The 20,832-nt window shown below is 32.9% G+C and overlaps 1 protein-coding gene and 2 pseudogenes across 2 annotated transcripts; 2 read left to right on the plus strand and 1 right to left on the minus strand.

Annotated features, from left to right (window-relative positions):
• LOC148200475 (E3 ubiquitin-protein ligase RDUF2 pseudogene) overlaps positions 1–4,835 on the minus strand; it is a 65,044-nt pseudogene extending 60,209 nt beyond the window's left edge.
• Positions 4,836–6,097: 1,262 nt separating this feature from the next.
• EMB2775 (ATPase family associated with various cellular activities (AAA)) lies at positions 6,098–10,788 on the plus strand. Its single transcript, XM_047292707.2, has 11 exons — positions 6,098–6,269; positions 6,355–6,465; positions 6,610–6,642; positions 7,129–7,297; positions 7,982–8,163; positions 9,139–9,275; positions 9,417–9,515; positions 9,701–9,770; positions 9,856–9,930; positions 10,199–10,244; positions 10,457–10,788. Exons 1-11 carry the CDS (start codon positions 6,186–6,188, stop codon positions 10,513–10,515), a joined length of 1,065 nt encoding a protein of 354 aa, XP_047148663.1. The 5' UTR covers positions 6,098–6,185; the 3' UTR covers positions 10,516–10,788.
• Positions 10,789–11,794: 1,006 nt separating this feature from the next.
• Positions 11,795–18,864, plus strand: LOC124820917 (ABC transporter I family member 17-like; annotated as a pseudogene). Its single transcript, XR_015785924.1, has 4 exons — positions 11,795–11,950; positions 17,372–17,387; positions 18,033–18,418; positions 18,570–18,864. The product of XR_015785924.1 is annotated as an ABC transporter I family member 17-like (transcript).
• The last annotated feature ends 1,968 nt before the right edge of the window (positions 18,865–20,832 follow it).

The following is a 20,832-nucleotide window of genomic DNA, read 5'->3' on the forward strand; positions in this document are numbered from 1 at the left end:
TTAGAACTGATAGAAAAGTTGCATGATATGAACTTAGGGTTGTAGTTGACCCTAGATCATATATGGTGTGGTCATTTGGCAATTACTAGTGACTTCTTAGAACAAGTGAAGGTTGAGCAGTCAATGGATCAAGAGTTGCAGCAAAAGATCAGGTTGTTGGGCACCGATCAAGCCAAGGAGTTCATTCTAACTAAAGATGGCATTCTTCGATTTAAGAACAGGGTGTGTATACCAGGAAAGACTGAGTTGAAACGTTTAATTTTGGAAGGTCATAAAAGTCATCTTAGCATACATCCAGGTATGACTAAGATGTATAAGGACTTGAAGGAGTTGTTTTGGTGGAATGGTATGAAGAGGGATGTGGCAGAGTTTATAGTAGCCTGCTTGGTGTGTCAAAAGGCAAAAGTGGAGCATAAAAAACCATGAGGGATGTTACAACAGTTAGACATTCCTCAATGGAAGTGAGATAGTATCTCAATGGACTTTGTAACACATTTACCGAAATCATCAAAAGGTCATGATTCTATCTGGGTTATCGTTGATAGACTAACCAAGAGTGCTCACTTTTTACCCATTAATCAACGTATGTCACTAGAAAAGTTGACGGGGCTATACATTGGGGAAGTACTGAGGTTGCATGGTATACCTACAAGCATTGTGTCACACAGAGATCCAAGGTTTACTTCAAGGTTTTGGCAGACGCTACAAAATGCTCTGGGAACACAGTTGAGGATGAGTTCAGCTTATCACCCTCAAACTGATGGTCAAACAAAGAGAACTATTCAATCTTTGGAGGATTTACTAAGAACTTGTGTATTGGATCATCTCAAAAGTTGGAATGAGATACTGCCATTAGTAGAATTTACTTACAACAACAGTTATCATTCCAGTATTGGTATGTCGCCATATGAAGCTTTATATGGAAGAAGATGTAGAACACTGTTATGCTGGTTTCAAGATGGGGAATCACTGACAGTAGGACCAGAGTTATTACAAAGCACCACAGAAAAGATAAAATTAATCCAAGATCAAATGAAAGCAACTCAAAATAAACAAAAGTCATATGCCGACAAAAGGAGAAGACCGTTAGAATTTGAGGTAGGAGATAATATATTCTTATGAGTAACACCAACTACAGGAGTCGGGAGAGCTATCAAGATGAGGAAGCTAACACCAAAATTTCTTGGATCGTATCAAATTCTCAAAAAGATTGGACCAGTGGCTTATGAGATAGCATTACCGCCTCGATTGGCAAATTTGCATAACGTTTTTCATGTATCCCAACTGAGGAAGTATATTCCAGATCCAAAGTATGTGTTGGAAGTTCATGAAATTCAGGTCAAGGATAACTTAACAATGGAGGTTGGACCAGTACAAATACTAGATGTTAAAATGAAAAAGCTAAGAGGAAAGGATATTCGCACGATAAAGGTACTTTGGAATGAAGACACATGAAATGACTTGGGAATTAGAGGAATTTATGATAAAAGAATATCCATATCTCTTTTGTTAAAATAACTAATTTTTTAGGGCGAAAATTTTTGTTGTTGGGGAGATTGTAAGACCCTTGAAAATAGTTGTAATTAAGATACTAAATTTGTTTGAAAAAAAAATTATGTATAATGCTACAGTAAAATACATATAGAGTGCTACAATGAAATATGTACAGTGCTACAGTAAGAATACCTTGTGAATCATGTGTTGCTACAGTACTGCTACAGGAAAAATGTAGTACAAGCTATAGTGAATTGTAGTACAACTACAGTACTGCTACAGTAAAATGTAGTACAACTACAATACTGCTACAGTAACCCTAACTTTAACTATAAATACGGGTGATAAATGAAGTTTTGGGGGAAGGAGAGTGAAATTGAGCAAGACTTTCGTCGAAAATAATGAAATATTAGGACTAGAATCTGAATTGTAGAGAAGGTAGCAAGAGTTTCTGAAGAGGTGTTCTTCATCCAAGAAGGAGCAAGAATCAGGTACAGGGAGCTAACCTTAAGTCTTGTGTTTTTTGTATGATCTGAAATCTTGAATATTTTTAGAATTTTGATTCTCTTTATGGATTTAGAATTATATTCTACTTTTGTTGCATTTTTCTGAAAGGATAAGAAGTTGTCTAACCAGCTTTGCCAGATTCAACTTCTTGTTTGCCCCATAACTTTTATTGTGTTTCTTTTTCTCTTACATTTTCTAGAAGGATAAAAAGTTGTCTAACCGACTTTGCCAGATTGAAGTTCTTGTTTCCCCATAACTTTTATTGTGTTTCTTTTTCTCTTGCAATTTCTAGAAGGATAAGAAGTTGTCTAACCGGCTTTGCCAGATTCAACTTCTCGTTTCCCCATAACTTTATTGTGTTTCGTTTTCTCTTGCATTTTCTTGAAGGATAAGAAGTTGTCTAACCGGCTTTGTCAGAATAAACTTCTTGTTTCCCCAAAACTTTTATTGTGTTTCTTTTTCTCTTGCATTTTTCTAGAAGGATAAGAAGATGTCTAACCGTTATGTCAGATTCAACTTCTTAGTTCTCCAAAATGTTTACATTGTGATATTTATTATTGTTAATTTATTTTGTGATATATTCATTTTGTATGGAATATGTGATGAATACATTTTATTATGTTGAATAAGTAAACTATAAAATTGTTGGAGTAAATATTCAATCAAATTGTGAAATTTAAAATTTTGATCATGTTTTTCCATTTTTCGAAGCTATCTTAGTAAAACTCTAATTGCTACTTAGTCTACCATTAGATCAATCTGGAAATTTAATATATAGTTTATAAGACATAGAAATTAACTTTGACCGTCAGGATCTTTAATTTGAGAATTGTACTTTGAGGAGATAATATTATAATTTTGGGTAGAATGACCATCACTTTATTTCTATCTCTAACTTATATAAAAAAAATCTAAATTCCCCTTCTTTTGCCAATAGATTAAGTTGGAAATTTTGATAAATGATTCCCGAAATATATTACTATATTTTGACCACTTGAATTTGTAACTGGATGTCTGTACTTGGAGAATTAATTCCGCAATTTTGATAGAGTCAACAACCCAATTGAATAATGTTTTCGAATTGTATAAATCTCAATCTCTACCTCGTTAACCGTTAGATTAACCTAAAATTTAGATATGTAGTTGCTAAGACATGTTGATGTATTTTGATTGTTCCATTTTTTTTTTAAAACTAAGTGGTGTTTATTAAGGATCTCAATTTTATGTTCCTGAATTACGGATGCAAAATTTCAAATTTCCACTTTATTAATGGTTAGATCGAACTGAAATTTTTATCCAAGATTCTAGTAAATTATGATTCAATTTATTAGTTTAGATCCTAAATGTGAAACTTGTACTAAGAACAAATTTTTATGTAACGTCATAAAAAAAATAAAAATTTGGCTGGTCTATAACCTTTGATTGGTGAAATTATGTTGAGTTTGTACTAGTTATGGAAAAGATGAGATTATAAGAAGAGTATGATATCTGGAAATATGTTTATTTTATTTTGGATATTGACACGAAAATGGGTTATTATCAATTTATGATTAGAGAACGAACATGATTGAGTTAGGTGGATGAGAAGATATGATTTGTTGATGTTAGGAAAGATTGGGGTGAATATAAGAAATCATTAATTATGAAATGATGTTTACTACCGAGAGTAGTATATTTGGTTTATACCATGAGACCTTGATATGAGCAGAGTAACACATGAGGTTTATGAAAGCAGACAGAGAGTGGTCTGACCATAAGGCTTTGACATAAACATATGACTCATAAGTCTTATAGAAGTAGGCAAAGAGCGGTCTGATAATAAGGCTTCAAAAAGTAAAACATATTATACGGGTAAGGCTTAAGGAAGCAGGCAGAGAGCAGTCTGACCATAAGGCTTCGTGACTAAGCATAGTATACTTGTAAGGTTTATGAAAATGAGAAGGATGATTTTGAAGAAGTTAAGGAAAAATGAATCAATGACATCGGGATAATTGTGTTAATACATGATTGAATTATATATTATAAATAAGTTTAATGATTGTATGTTATGGTTAGCTTACTCTTATTTGTTTGTGCTATGATCGTATAACTCATGTTATACGTGAACAGATAATGTTGCAGATGCGGTTGAAAAAGCTTAGAGATGATGAGAGACATGCTGGGAAAAACTTTCAGGGATTTTTGTAAGAATAATAAATTTGTATTGGAAAAATATGTTGTGTAAGACTTATAAGTTAAATTTCGAATTTATGTTCACTGATGAAGACTATATTGATTAAAGTTTGTAAGTTTGGAACCGTACTTTGATTGAATTGAAATAAAGTTTTGTTGTTTATATGAGATATCGAATTAATTTAGTTTTACTACTAGTAATACCCTTAAATTATTTGGGTGTTACAGTCGGCATGGACTTGATCGCCGCCTTGGACGCCAACAGGTTCTCTGGGCGACTGGAGTTGTTCATCTCCATCTATGCAAATTGCTCGATTAAGCGGTCAAAGCCTGAGCCGAGGAAGAACTCTGACATGGTGGGCGGGAGCAGAGAGAGGCCAATGCCATCAGAGTTATCGCCGGATCCCCGGAGAACAATGACTGGGTTAAAAGGGGAGCGGTTGCCAGCAGCATCGCGACGACGATGGCGGTAGCGGGATCCCTGTCGGCAGAGCGAAAGATGGTCGTCGGGGAAAGGCTAAGATGGGGAAAGGGCGCATATCTCTTCGACGAAGCCACTCTGGCAGTGGGGGCAGGCGGTGGTGGCCTACGATGAGAGGTGAACAAAGCGGGTACAACTGTAGCACTTACAACGACGTTCCATGTTGCGTGTCAGAATTCATGTTTTTGACGAAAATAAATTAATTCCACGTAACGATTCACTATGCCACGTGATTAATAATTGCTAGCTCAGCCACCAAACACCAAATTTAACGCCGTCCAGTTCACGACAAGGTTAAAATTGACTCCATTTTACAAAATAGGAACCTAATTGAGATAAAAAAATACGAAGACCTGTTTGAGATGATTTTACACAAATAAGGACCTATTAAAACTACTATTAACTCTATTAATATAAATTTTTTAATATTTTATATTTATTTTTGAATAAATGTTTTATAATTAGTTTATTTCAAATGTAAAATATCTTTACTTGTACACTGTAATTATTCATGAATTTTCTTGTAAGTATTACAAATAATTCAAAACAACATCTTTATTATATAGTTCTATTTATTTTTTAAATTTATTAATATATAACCAAAAAAAATTAAATATTTTACGAAATAACATTTTATCATATAATTTTGATTATCTTATTAATGTCTAACAAAATAAGATAATAAATAATTTGTAATTTCAAATATAATTAGAAAATAAGACACTTTTCTCATATAAATGACTTATTTTATAAAGGCTTAATATCTTATTTTGTCCCCAGTTTCGCTCGAAAATGTCAAATTAGTCCATCCTTTAAAAAAAGTGTCAATTACGTCCTCACTTACTAAAATTTGCATCAATGAAATCCCTTCCGTTAAATCCGTACAAACGGCGTTAATTGAGGAAGTAGAAGAAAGAGAAAAATAATTAACGCCGTTTGTACGGATTTAACGGAAGGGATTTCATTGATGCAAATTTTATTAAGTGAGGACGTAATTGACGCATTTTTTAAAGGATGGACTAATTTGACATTTTCGAGCGAAACTAGGGACAAAATAGGGTATTAAGCCTTTTATAAAATATGATTTTTAACAACAACATAATGAAATATTCTATATAATATTTAAATGTAATATAATAAAATAAATATCTGTAAATATATATAATATTAAAAATAATTAAATAGTTAATGATGCTTAAATATAATAACACCCAATATATTATAAAATAGATAAAACAAATAACAACTTCAAAAGATAAGAAATTTAGTGTCCATAATATAAATTTCAAACCTAAAATCCTTGAAAAACTGAAAATTATATCACTCAGAAGTTAGGGTGTTACACTTGACATTGTGAAGAAAGATAAATGTAATTTATTGAAAATTGGGAAAAGTAAATAAAGATGGGGCTAGGTATATAAATATAACCTCCTTTTCTTCCCGCCACTTCAAAGTCTGCATTCTTTGTGCCCTCGCTATATCAGATATCAGTAGAAGAACACACAAGTACCACGACCAACCCTTACCCAAGATGTTGTGGGTAGACAAATATCGTCCCAAAACCCTCGACCATGTTATGGTCCACACCGATATCGCTCACAATCTCAAGAAATTGGTACCATGTCCTTCATTTTCCACCTAATTAAGCATTTTATCCTCGTTTTCAATTTTGTTTCGATTTTGTTACTCTTTTATTGCAGGTGAAGGAACAAGATTGCCCCCATTTACTCTTCTATGGCCCTTCTGGCTCTGGCAAGAAAACCCTAATCATGGCCGTTCTCCGCCAAATGTTTGGATCTGGTGCTGAAAAGGTTTTCCTTTTCTATTCTTTGCTTTACTTGTCACTAGAAAAAAGGACAATTTTTTTTTTTAGTATTTTAGTTTATTTTGGTGTATTTTATTTTCTTCTGGATACCCTCATTCGAAACTGAAATCTGGCTTTGTTAACCTTGCAGGTGAAGGTGGAAAATAGGACGTGGAAAGTGGATGTAAGCTTCTTCCATCTTTTATGTTGTGGCTTTAAAACTCAATGCTCTAATGTTGTTATTGTTCAGGAATTTTGTATGATTTTAATGTTACCCTCTGTGGTTAGTGGCTGCCAATACCTAAAAATTTTCCATATCAGCACAAAAGAAGGCTTTATGTTTTTACGAGGTTTTTTATTTTTATTAAGAGAGAGAAGCTTTTTGTTGTGAAAAGTATTCTGACGGAGGAGCTGTGTTTTATTTACTGGAAAATGGTAGATGTCTCTTTGATGAACAACAAGCAAACATTCTTTAGATTCTTTTCGTTTAGACATATCATGTGTGCAACATATATGGATCATTCATTTGCAACTTTATGCTGGTGTCATTTTCATATAAGTTTGAATTGTATTCCTATTGTTTTGTTATGCATGGTGAAACTAAATAATTAGTTTTTTCTTTTTTGTTGTTGCTTGTTTCTATTTTGAATTGTTTGTGAATTGGTTTCAGGCTGGGAGTAGATCTCTTGATATAGAGTTGACAACATTGTCAAGTGCCAACCACATTGAAATAAGTCCGAGTGATGCAGGATTTCAAGACAGATATGTTGTTCAAGAGGTAATCAAAGAAATGGCTAAGAATAGACCCATTGATACTAAGGGGAAGAAAGGATTTAAAGGTAACTGAAAGTCTTTGTTTTCATCATTACTCTAGTGTTGTTTTAGGTAAATATAAAAGTGCACCTGAATCCTGATAGACAGAGGAATAAGGATAGGGATTGGAAAGTATATTATAGAAAGAAATTTAAGTATAGTCGTGGTTAGCTGTGACAGTTAGCGGTTATGGGGCTGAGACTTTTGGAAAGTTTGTATATAATCTTTTTCCTTGGGGATGGGAGGTTAGGAAGAATTGTAGTATTGTAAATAGGGAATGCCCTGTCAAAGGAAAATTAGTTCCTTTGTAAACAATTGTTGAGAAATAATAACTGAGGTATATTCAGTGGAAAAGGGTCTACCTACGCTCATCTGGGAATTATTCTGATTTTTGATCAAGGTGTGTAATAGCACCTTTGCATGGTTAACATATATTTTAGTTTCGTTTTCACTTTTGATTCTTTTGTAATTCATGTAAGACTATCTTGCAATTTTGATTTATGTTGTAAAACATCTTCTCTTTGATTGTTGACCATGTAGCGTGGGTTGATAGTGGTTAATTTACTTTTGTAATGTGGTCTTCTAATATCTTAGTTGTCCTTTTCCTTTTGTGTATGTCAATTTAGCAACTTGTCCCACCTTGGTATAAATGTCAGGACTACATTTGTTTACCTTTAACTTTTTCTGTGTTTGATTTCATTCTCTATCAGTACTCGTGCTCAACGATGTTGACAAACTCTCTAGAGAGGCTCAACATTCTCTTCGGAGAACAATGGAAAAATACAGTGCTTATTGCAGACTAATTCTATGCTGCAATAGTTCTTCTAGAGTCACAGAAGCAATCCGCTCTAGATGTCTCAATGTAAGGATAAACGCACCAAGTGAAGAACAGGTAATTATTTTTAATATATACAATGGTGGCAAAGGAAAGTTAGGAATTTGGTTTTTTTGTGTTGTTTTGCTTGAGATATTTCGAGTAGATTAATGATGTGTTTCCGTTGTGAGCATGTTATTGTTTATTCTTATTTCTATTATTGTTAGGCATTATTCATTTTCAAGATCTGTGCTATGCTGTTATGACTCACTCTCAGAGATACCCAAATTCAAGCTTGAAAAACAAATACTCCTCCCTTTCTCAAGAACAGATAACTGTAATACCTCTTTATCCAAGTATCAAGCATTAAAGATGATAAACAAGTTTATCCCTGAAAGAAGCACTCTCCTTTTCTACACTGGAATTTCTAGTTTACACAGTCAACATTTCCTAGCCTCATCCGGGTTTAACCAGAATACTTTATTAAGGGAAATTTATTTCTTTGACAACTGGAACAAATACATATAGAACTCTGACTAACAATTGCAAATATAACAAACTATAAGTCCTTTATTTAGTCCTTTCTTTCTCTTATTATAAACCTGATATGAAAGTTGGAGAGGATGATTGTGTTTTATGTTATAGAATATATAAATGTAAATTTACAAGTTTCTAAATGTCAAACAATGCTAAAATTTTCTTTCATAATCAATTAATCATTATACTTAGGCCTGATCTTTTCTTGAATATGAAAAAACTATTGGATTAGTTATAATCAGTAATGTTGTGAAACTCTAGGGTAGTTAAGGATTGGAAGAGGTGAAAAGATTGTAACTCAAGCAACATAAGATTCTTTGGAAAATGCAAAATTATATATACATACTTGCACATAAAATACTAAATATAAAAAATTTCAAAGTAACAGATTGACATTCAACAAAATGTACTATTTCAATGGACATTATAAGTATAAAATACAGTGATCTTATTTAGCTTACCCATTCTCTGAATTTAATATTTATCTTTATTGAATTTTGGAAATCCATATGGCAGATTCTTGAAGTTTTAGAGCTCATTGGTAGGAAAGAAGAGCTGCAACTTCCTGCTGGTTTTGCTGCTCGCATTGCAGAGAAATCAAATCGGAATTTAAGGAGGGCAATATTGACATTTGAGACTTGTCGTGTGCAACAGTAAGTTTCGGATGCTTCCTATTATTAGTGGATTATAACTTCAAATGTTCAATTCCTTTTCAAAGCTTTGCTCTTAAGGGGGTAACTAGTTAACTACTGATAGCCATCTCTTTCACATATTGTCACATGTTATGCTTGCAGGTATCCTTTCACTAACAAACAAACAATTCCTCCAATGGACTGGGAAGAACATATTTCTGAAATTGCATCTGACATAATGAAAGAACAGAGCCCCAAAAGGTTTGATTTCAGAGCGATATACTTTGTTCTTTCCTGATAAATTGAATGTTCAATTCACATTGTAACTTGTCAGGTTCGTGGATCACCTATTGAAATTGTGTTGTAAACAAATATGTTCAGTTAGTTATTGCAGTGACTTTAGTGGTGTGCAATGCCCATTTCATCTTCTGTCTCATCTACCTTAGGTTGTTTCTAGTTCGAGGGAAGATTTATGACTTGCTAATAAATTGTATTCCTCCGGAGATGGTTTTGAAGGTAAACATGTTTCTTTATATTGTCACTGTTTAGTTTTTTATGTTTCTACATTTATTTTGATGCTATATTATATTTGTTGGTTCAGAGGCTTCTTCATGAGCTGTTGAGGAAGCTGGATGCAGAGCTAAAGCATGAAGTATGTCATTGGGCTGCATATTATGTAAGTGCTTTAGGAATATTGTTTTTCGTATGAGCTTATGGAATTGGTATTGTAATGTCTCCTACAAGAGTTCAAGCTGCTACATTTTTTTTTCCTATTTAACTGATACTCTTTTGTGCTTCTAATGTACTTTGTACTTTGGTACAATAACTCATCTGTGTTTTCTCCGCATCGTATGTTTCTCATCATTAGTCATTAACGTGGAATTAGTTATATTAGTATATTATATTTTAAGAAGTGGTTCCTGATTTTCCCTTCATTGAATCAGGAACACCGGATGCGTCTTGGACAAAAGGCAATCTTTCACATCGAAGGTATTTTGACTGATAGATTGTGGTAGTCAGATTGACAGTTGCATCTTATGGTTGACGATTGTGAATTCTTTTATAGGCCTGTTTATATTTATTTTGTGGACTCTATATCTACTTGTTAAAGTAATGCCTTTGTACAATTACAAAGTGAATATAGGCCTTAAAAAATTGCTTACTAACCGACCACCTTGTTTTTATTTTGTTTACATTGGCAGCATTTGTGGCCAAGTTCATGAGCATTTATAAATCCTTCCTTATTGCAACTTTCGGCTGAAGGTGAAGAGGATGGTATACTTTAAAGTGATTCAACATGTTAAATGAAGTGTGTACGGTAAACAACTTACAAAATGGAATTTTATCATGTATGCCGCAATTGTTACAGAATGATGTTTTGATCTGCAAAGGTGCTAATGTTTTACTAAATTGCGTGGACTGTGCATGAAGCTAGACACTCCTGCTTAACCCAGCGTCAAATATTTATCAATTTAGTTTTGGAATGCCTGCCGGTATTAATACTACTGGCTTCATAATTTGACACTATTATAAATATCTTGGGTCCTTGATCTAATGTAAGTTAAATTTTAGGTGTTAAAAGCGTCAATTTTATGTGTCGTGAATTTGTTCATTTATTTTAATTGCATATAGAAAATTTAATCGGTTTTGGTGAAATAAATATAGTTGAACATTAACAATCTTGTGGGCTTTTATCTAAAAAATATGCGATTTGACAAATGATCTAAAAAGTGTGTTTTTTCTTAGAATGTGAAATATTGCGAGACTAGCTGTTAAGAAAGGTGAACATCCTTCAAGCTATATACTCAGGAAGCATTATAAGGAGATTTATTTGTATGAGTTAAAAGATCAAAGTGATAATATTGTGTATTAGAAATGCTACAGTACACCTTTTGGTGAAATCGTACATAGGCTTTTGGGTTATTATGATATCTTTAGTTGTTTATGTGTATATAATTGTGTAATTATTTGCAATTCATCGATTTTAGTTTTGTTTTTAAACTACCCAGCTGTTTTTATCTTGATATCTTTCGAGGTAGTTGGAAAGCTCCTCAAGCTTAATGATTCAAGTCTAATAACATAATTTCGTTGAGTGTATAATCATGAGTCTATGAATAACCCTGATGAAATATACTAACAAACAGTCGTTTTGTGAATCTCGGAACAACACAATTTTAGCTGGTTACGGTTTGTGTTTTAAGACTATTAAAAACACGACATTTTTGAAAACAAGCGATATTTCATGCCAATGTGAATTAATGTTTCCTTATGTAAGGTTGTTTTACCCTTTATTTTGCTTACGAGGAAGTAATTGAGAGCCGTTCCTCACTTCATTTAAAGTAGCTATGTAATATTTTCCTTGATATCTTCCTCTAGTAGTTTATCCAACTCCTCATGGTGGGAATCTCGTTGTAGAGAGTGTTGCTGACATTTTAGACAACTCATCTCTAATAGTTACATTCAAATTTCATTTTTAATTTTTTTTTTTTTACTTTGCATTACAACCAAGAGGGAGAAATTTAAGATCCATTTGCGTTGCCATGTATCCGCTTCCTTACTCTGTTTTCCTCTCTAAGGTTTTTGAGTATTACAATGTTGGTTTAAAGGATGAAACTTTCAAACTTGTAACTTCATCATCTCAGAACACTCAAAATGCCCATTATGATAGGGATGAAGCAAATGAAGAAGCATATGACGTAAGAACCTAAGAAAATAGAATACTTCTGCTATCTTGAATTTTACAATTCAAGTATTAAACAAACCTAGTTCTATGGACAGAAGAAATCTACACAAGTATACTAATATATTATAGTTACATTCCTTTCACAGGATAAAGTATTTCAAAACACATAACATTACTAAAATCCTTCAAAATACAAAATACAGTTAATAATTTACACTATATTATATATTTATATACATCACTTCCAAAAGAAACTCTTTTCACTGTACTGAATCTACTGGTTAATATCATCACCGCCTACAATATCCTTTATTCACGTCACAGAAGTACTGAAGTGCTTGTGTAAAAGAGACATAACCACAACTAAACAAAGGCGTGCAATGGAAACTAATGATAATTTTGAGTAACCATAACATTCTAATAAATTCTAAAATAAGACATCTATCAATACTAACTATGATATCCATCTAACATACATCCCACCATGAATCACATCCATAAGAGATATACGTTCGTAGTGCACCAACTATGATTTAAATAAAGATTAATCCATATTTTATTATTATAAACGTTAAGAAAATCTTAATGGCTCAATCGCAATTAAAGAGTTAAATTTATTGTAAAGTTTAATTAGATATCAGCATAAAATAAAAGTTGAAATCTATATTGTGTAAAAAGGGATGAAGAAAAACAATCAATTTACCATATTTATTATGTAAAAATAAGAAAAATAAAGAAAAAAAATAATAGAAAAGAACCTACTACTCCTTGAAAACTAAGTGTACATGGATTGTTTATAATACAAATTAGGTTTCTTTATTTTTCTCTTACATATTTATTATAATATTTGTAAATCTATATTGTTTTTTCAACGTTGTTTTCAAATAATAACCTATATATATTAAATATAATATTAAAATAAATACATAAAAATAAAACTAATATAAATATTATACGGTAACTTATTAAATACAACAATATAGCAAAAAAAAGTAGTATTTTCACTCGTATATATAAGAGATAATACATTGTTTTGTTTTATTGTAATCACTTTACACATTTTATTTAGGGATGGGCAAAATGAATTATGCTGAATTTTATTGTTAAAAACGGTAATGAACGTTTATCTAAACTGAACTTAAATTTAGTTCATTTAAATGAATTGAACCAAAATATTTTTTGTTCTGAAGTATTTTTTGTTTCTATCAAATTGCATTGTACTGAATTGTAATATAAACTGAACTGTAATATAAACTAAATTGCTATGTAAACCTTTGAAATTTGGTAAAATTTAATGGGAACGCGCACAGTCAAAACTCAGTCGAATAAGTCTCAGCCTTGATCGTCCGTAGACGAAGCTCGCTCAATATTCAATCCTAATAAGAAGTTGTCCGAATTTGGTCGAATATGCCTTGACTGAAAATTGGCTAATTCGATTTAGATGACCATGACCAAAACTTAGTCGAGTTAGTTTTGGTCAAAATTAGAGAAATTCAATTAAGTCGATACTGGTTGAAAATCAATAAAATCGGTCGAAACAATCAAAATGTCCTTATTTTAAATTTTGATATATTTTGGCCTCCAAACTTAATAAGTAAATTTTTTAAATCATTGACATTAGTTTTTTTTATATGTTAAACAAATGTTCAAGATTGACATTTGAACTTAAACATGTGTAAATAATCTAAATGAGAATACGAAAACAATATGAAACACAATTTAACATGATGACAAAATCTAACGTAGTTGAATTAAAATAATCATATTTATTCAATTTAGAAACCAAATTGTATTAAAATTTGGGACAATTAGAAATTTTAATTTTATATCTAAATTTGTTAACTGAAAACATGATTAACCATTATTATTATTATTATTATTATTATTATTATTATTATTATTATTATTATTATTATTATTATTATTATTAGTTTTTATATTTAAAAGAAATAGAGGCAATGTCTTCTTCTCTATATAAAGGATGTGTTCAATAATCAATCTCTTCATTGTTTCTTGAGCCAAAGAACTTCTCTTTGCCAAACATCAAGAAGTCATGTATACCTTCTTAGGTCTCAAAACCCCTTTCTCTCTTTTTTTCATATTCTTACTCAGTTTATTAGCAGAAAGTGAGAGTGTCCTTGCAAACACCAAATTTTGTGATCAAGGAGCAAAAATATAGCCAAAAAAGAAACTTTTGAGATGTCAACAAATTTAGGTTATTTGTCCTTAAGAAAAGGTGTTGTCCCACCTTCAGCACCAAGCCACCAGCACAATGTTATTGGTGCACGCTTGATGATTTAAAATCATAAACAATCCAAACAAATGAAGTTGAAGAGCTCAGAAACTTTTGTGATTTCCAAATAACTGGAGAAAAATATGTTGTCTCCTCAGTGTTGCACTTCCAATAATATTTAATATATATTTTTTCCTCTGGCATTTATTGTGAATTGTGGTTATCGAAATGGTGAACCTCAATTAAATTTTACGCCTGCAAATTTTAACCATTCCCAACGTGTAGGTATCACGATCTGACACTTCATGATTCAGTCTCATACCATCTTTTTGTTATGCATTTTAAGAAATAATGCTTTTGAACGAAACCAACAAACTGTATAAATTTCTAATGAAGATGCTTTTTATATTTTAGCTATAAATTATAAATATAATTTAAGAGCATTATATTATAACAGATAACTTATGTATAATCTTGGGGATTTATAGTTGATTCCTTAGGTTGGGTAATCCTGATAAGGTGGCTTTGGATCCCAAGATTCAGCTCAGCAGGTACAATACCTTAATTTCATAATCTTAAAAACTTAACAATGTAAAGATTTAATATCTATTTTCTTTTAAGTTTTATTTAAAGTGGTTATTGATTTTTTTGGGTGTCCAAAATGGTTCTAAATTGTAACATTCCAAAAATACAGTCCAAAACTATATAATAAAATAATCACATTAATTAATAATTCAGATCAGTCTTTACACTAAAAGCCGAACGTACGCTTACGGCCGAACGACCTTACAAAAAGAATTACCATAAGCTATATAGGATAAGCAAATCTGGCCGAACGGTTTACAAAATAAAATACCAAACGACCATACATAACAAAAAGGGAAAGTGATCGAACGACCACCTTACAATAACTAGACTACTGACCGAACGTCCTACTCTTCGGTCTTCACTTCTACCTCGACCAAGTTCTCTTCTTCTAGCGCATCTTCCAACAGTTCGTCTCCTTCTGCTCACATCCACACGGATGATCATTGCAATGACAAGACGAACGTACAAAACACGACAAGACAGGAACACAGGGTAAGCTTATGTAATTTAATTCAAATATAATCATACAATTCATACCATCAACACACACAAAATAGATTTCGTCATACGTTTCATACAAAGCCTAATACTAGACTGACTGTCTGGACTGTATGAAATCTATGTAGCTACGACGTTCGTGCACTCGGGTGATGTAGTAACTGGGATACCCTCAACAGCTGCCACCCGAGGTTAGTCCTATCTGTCCAAAGTAACCCTAAGGACTAGGACCTCCTGCCGTTCCCACACATGACTTACCCCCTCTACGTGAGGACGAGTACTCACGGAACATCAGGATGAACTGCCAGCTTAGCATAACCACATTCATACTTTACAGATTTCAATATTCATTCAGGAGTCGTTCCTCCCCGGAACGGTCGTTCAAAATCCATACATTTCATTCATATCATATTCTCTTCATCTTTCATTCTCCCTCATCTTAATGTCCTCTTTGTTCAAAGATTGTTAAAGACACTTAATACCGAACGTTCAATCCTCACTTAGAATTAGGACGAACGCAGGGAATGAGATAGTGAAGTCTCGAGTTCTAGAATAGGATAAGACCGAGAGGTCACTATTGGTTTGAGAAAGAAACCGAGCATAATCATATATCACTGGAACGACTAGAACGAACGTTACTTACAAAGTGAGCCAATTAAATGAACTGACTCTTGAGAGTTCTAACCGAACACCGAAAGAATCATGCCAAATACTAAGGTTCTAAGCCGGAACCAAATGATTGTATACACTTTAAGACCTTCAGAGGAAAATACTTAGAAGGATTCACATTTAGAAACCGAATGCCAGTCAATGACCGAACACGGTAGAGAAAATTCTATTGAAGTTGGATGAACGCTATTTTCATCAAGATAGATCATACAAGAAACGAATACGAGCACTTGGTATAAGACCGAGCACTACTCATTACGAGCGCTTGGTGTGAGACCGAGCACTACTAAACTTATAAATAGAAAGCTTAATAAATATAATGAAATACTATTGGAATAGTGTTTAAGAATAACTAAAATATACAAATACGTATATTTACAAATTTAAGTTTATCACAGACTACTCAGATACAACTACGCTTGGCCGAACACTCAAGCATAATATTACCACACGAAGATGCTCGTTCTCAACTAGGATTCTTTCCAAATGAAAGAATCCAATTTTAACCAAGGTTACTAGTATTACCGAACGGTCAAGGACCGTTCAGTGACGAACGTACACCATCATAGGGAAATTTCATATCCAGAATTCATTCATATTCAACTCATTTCTTAACACATAGTTTCATAACTTTATACAATTCACATCATAATCAATTTTTCATATATTTCATATATCAGAAAATAGCACAATCACATGTCATTTCCAATCATCCATCACGAACGTTCATGCACTACAGTACACATACCAAATTAAATTAAATAAGCTTCCCTTACCTCTGAGCGTGAACGAACGTCCTAAATGCAGAATTAAGGCTCGCCTGACTACAATTTCTTCTACCCTCACGTTCAAAAATTCTTCAAACTAAACCAAACAACAAAAAACCAGCAATGGCTCAGACAAGACGACATCATGCAACCAGAACTTGGTTTGCATGTACAAGAGAACGAACGGCTAAGGACAAGAAGAACTTACCAGTTCAGAACTCGAAACCGTTCGGTTCAATCTAAAGCTCTTGACGCCGGAAACGCTTCTACGGTGCCTGAGCGGTGATCGGAGAAGGGAAAAGGTAAGATTTCGTAGAGAGAAGGGAGAGCTTTTAGTGAGAAGGAGGAGAAATGAGAAATATCAGAGTTTTGGAGAAGAAGATGCATGCAGAGAGTGTGACACAATTTTCCAAAAACTCAGTTTTGCTTAAAACGAACGTCCGCTCATCTGCTGACACCTGCATTCCACTATCTGATTTCCGGATCACCTCCGCTTGACACCTGGCGTCCGTTTAGAGGGTTTTTGGGTGCGTTTTTAATGGTTCTGACATAAATTTTATAAATTTTGTTCAATTTAATAATTTAATTGACGATATCTAAATCATTAACAATTAAGTTTTCAGATAGTTATTAGTGAACGAGGTGTAAGTTTGTGACGTACGTGATAATTTAAATGAAGGTGGGGTGGAATGATGGTAATCAAAACCAGTTTCTTTGAAAGACAAAACTTATTAGAAGGAAGGTTTCGACAACTATGTTGATCATATTGGTGTTCATTTTCGCTTTGTTCGTTTTCAAGTATATTATTGTCAACGTTAATTTGTGAAGACAGATTTCGAGTTTATTTTATGTTCGTTTAGAAAGATTCGCGAGCGATTGAAAGTAAAGATTTGCGTGATAAACTATTTTTCCAATCACCGGTCCTCACGCGGATTTGAGATGATTTATCATCAAATACCTTGCATTTATGAATGTGTGAATGCATTCCATTATAACTGTGTGAATGTATTCCATCTTCAACCAAGGAAACATAAATAATAATAGGCTTAAATACTTACTTGGTCCCTGAGTTAATTAATTTTTTTTAGTTTAGTACCAGATTTTAAAAAAGTGTATAGGATCCCAAAATTGTAAAAATTATATGAATCAAGTCCCTTCCGTTAAATGGAAAGAAACGGGAGTTAACTCCTAGCTACTGCACTTTTTCTTCTCTCTCCTCTGCTTTTCCTGTAATGCCTCAGCTTTTTCTCTCTTTTCTATATCTTTCGTATTCTTCTTCAATCCTCCATCTTCAATCTTCAACCTTGAAGCTCATTCACATGTCTTCTCTCCTAGGTAAGCCTCGCACGATTCAATCTTCTTAAAGTCAAATGATGCTGTTTTTGGCTCTTTTGGACTCAAAACTCTAACAGATGATTGCAGGGAACACTTATTGGAAATGGCTGCAAATGCCAAACCTAAATTCCAGATAAAAAATCTGACCAGAGTTTCCGATGGTGGGGTTTCAATCCTCAAAGGCATCAACCTTGACATCCCAAAGGTGTCATCGTTGGGGTCATAGACCCCAATGACAACAGCAAGTCAACGTTCTTAAGAGCCTTGAACCGCCTCTGGGAACTGCCCTTCGCCTCCGTCTTCCTCGACTACCAAGACATTTCCCATCTCGACGTTCTTTCCCTCCGCTGGAAAGTTGGCATGCTCTTTCAACTCCCCGCCCTCTTTCAAGGTCACAACCTCTCTTCCTTTCAACTTCCCAAATTAATCACTATATTCATTTGCTAGTTTACTGGTTCTTTATGTGTTGAAAGAAAGATTAGTTTTTCGTGGTTGATTTAAGTTGAACCTTCTGATAATGTTGGAGGGTATCTATTCTATAGGCACAGTTGATGACAATGTGACGTAAGGACCACGACTTAGAGGGAGAAAGCTAACCGATGATGAGGGGCGCAAGTTGCTGACAATGATGGACTTAGATGCTTCTCTCATGGATAAGTCCGAGGATAAATTCTCTGTGGGTCAAGCACAAAGGGTTGCACTTGCTAGGACTTCGGCTAATTCACCGGAGGCAACATAAAACTATTTTTTTGTCTCTTAACTTTATTTTTTGTCTGCATTTCTGCTTGTGATGTTAGTTTTATTTGGTATTTTTGAATTGAAGGTTTTGTTGTTAGATGAGCCACTGTGAATGTACTTGCTAATTATTGACAGGAAATAAGAGAGTTTGAGGAAGTGGAGGATGAGATTGGTTAAAAAAAGGAGAGAGAGAAAAAAAAGTATTTCATTAAAGATACAAAAAAAGAGAAAAAAAGTTGGGGCATTGCAAAGGAAAAACAAATAAGAGAGAAGAAAAAATGCATATTTCTTTTCCACTTCAGTTGAGAGTTAACTCTGTTTCTGCCAATTTAACAGAAAGAACTTGATTCATACAATTTTTACAACTTTGAAACCCAATGTATGCACTTTTAAAATTGGGTACTAAACTAAAAAAACCACTTAACTTGGAGAACAAAAAAACATTTAAGCCATAATAATAATAATTATTATTGTAATAATAATAATTAATAATAATAAGTATTATAATAATAATAATAATTAATAATAATAATAGTAATAATAATAATAATAATAATAATAATAATAATTGTAAAAACCTAGAACAAGAGTATTAGAATTGGTAGATATTTTAAAATAATGAGATCGAGTATTTTATTTTAAAATAATTTCATAATATAAATAGTATTTTTAAACTCGTTTTATTATTAAAACACAAACCATCTCTCTAAAACTCTTCCTTCAAGTTCTCTTTCCTTCTCTTTAAGAAATGTAACTCCTTGATCATCACGATAGGAAGTTCCTAGGAGATCATAGTTGAGTAATCTTCATTCTCTATCGATAAGATTTTCTTTTAGAACACGCAAGTTTTGATTCCTTTTTCTCTTTCGTTCTTTGTTTGAGATCATGTATAAGGATCTTTTTTGTCACATGTGTTTTATGATTTCTCCTTCTAGTTCTTTGTTAATATGAGGTTCTAAGGACTCATTCTGATTCCAATTCGTTGTTTCGTAGGTATTTCTAGAGTTCCTTATGATTGAAGCAACGTGCGTGCGTTCTTAGAGCTCAGTAGCTTCGGTCTAAGGTAAGGGAAGCTAGTTGTCTAATTTTAAATGATGTTTGTTGTGTAAGTTTGGTGGTTGTGTGTATGTTAAGTTGATTTAATTATGATTACAATAATTATGTTCATGTTAGTTCATTTGAATGAGTGTAATTGGCTATTTGATGATGGATTTCTGGTGTCATATAAATTTTGATGCTATTGTTGTCACGAACTATATGTTATGGAGTTGTATTGATGTTTGAAAATGACTGAAAGGTTTAAGGAGTAATGAGTTGATAAAGACAACTTTTGTGGTTAAAAATGAAGGTTTTGATATGCAAGTTTGGGGCATAGTATTTGAATTGAGAAATCTGGTATTTCAAGTATGGTTATATGTTATTTGAGACTGGTTAGCACCTTGAGTTGATAAAAAAGTCTGATAGAAAATATGTATGAGTCAATCGGGTGGTTTTAGAAGGTTTTAGGTTCAATTTTAGGGTTTTGACAGTTGAGATTTTGATATAATGGTTAGAAGAGGAAATCAGAAGTTTAAGGTCATTTCTTAGTGTAAGAAAAGTAATGCCTTATATCTCAAGCCAAGAAGGGGGGATTTTTTTTAGCCCTTTTTAAAATGTTCTTTTCAAGATCTTTATGAGTTCTTTGGCTTTCTTGAAATCAATAAGAAAAAAGTAATGAATCAACAATAAGAGAGAAAGGATAGAGAAAGATCAACACAAACAATCTATACTAGTTCGGCTAATCCCAAGCCTACATCCAGTCCTCCTTCAACAATCTTAATTGAAGGGATTCCACTATAATTGATTGAGTTTACAGGAATGCAAAGATACCCCTCTCAATGCACTCCTCTCCACACTTAAAATCAATATAACAATACAAGAGATGAATAACCTCACTCTCTTACACAACCGAGAACAATCACAACTCTTAACCCCTTACAATCCCACACAGATATACAATCACATATTGTTTATGATGAATCTGATCTCAAAGTCACACTCCTCTAGTGTAGATCAAATCAGAACAAC

The sequence above is a fragment of the Vigna umbellata genome, chromosome 4 (genome assembly GCF_029865625.1).
Source record: "Vigna umbellata cultivar VRB3 chromosome 4, Vumbellata_1.0, whole genome shotgun sequence".
Taxonomy (NCBI): Eukaryota; Viridiplantae; Streptophyta; class Magnoliopsida; order Fabales; family Fabaceae; genus Vigna; species Vigna umbellata.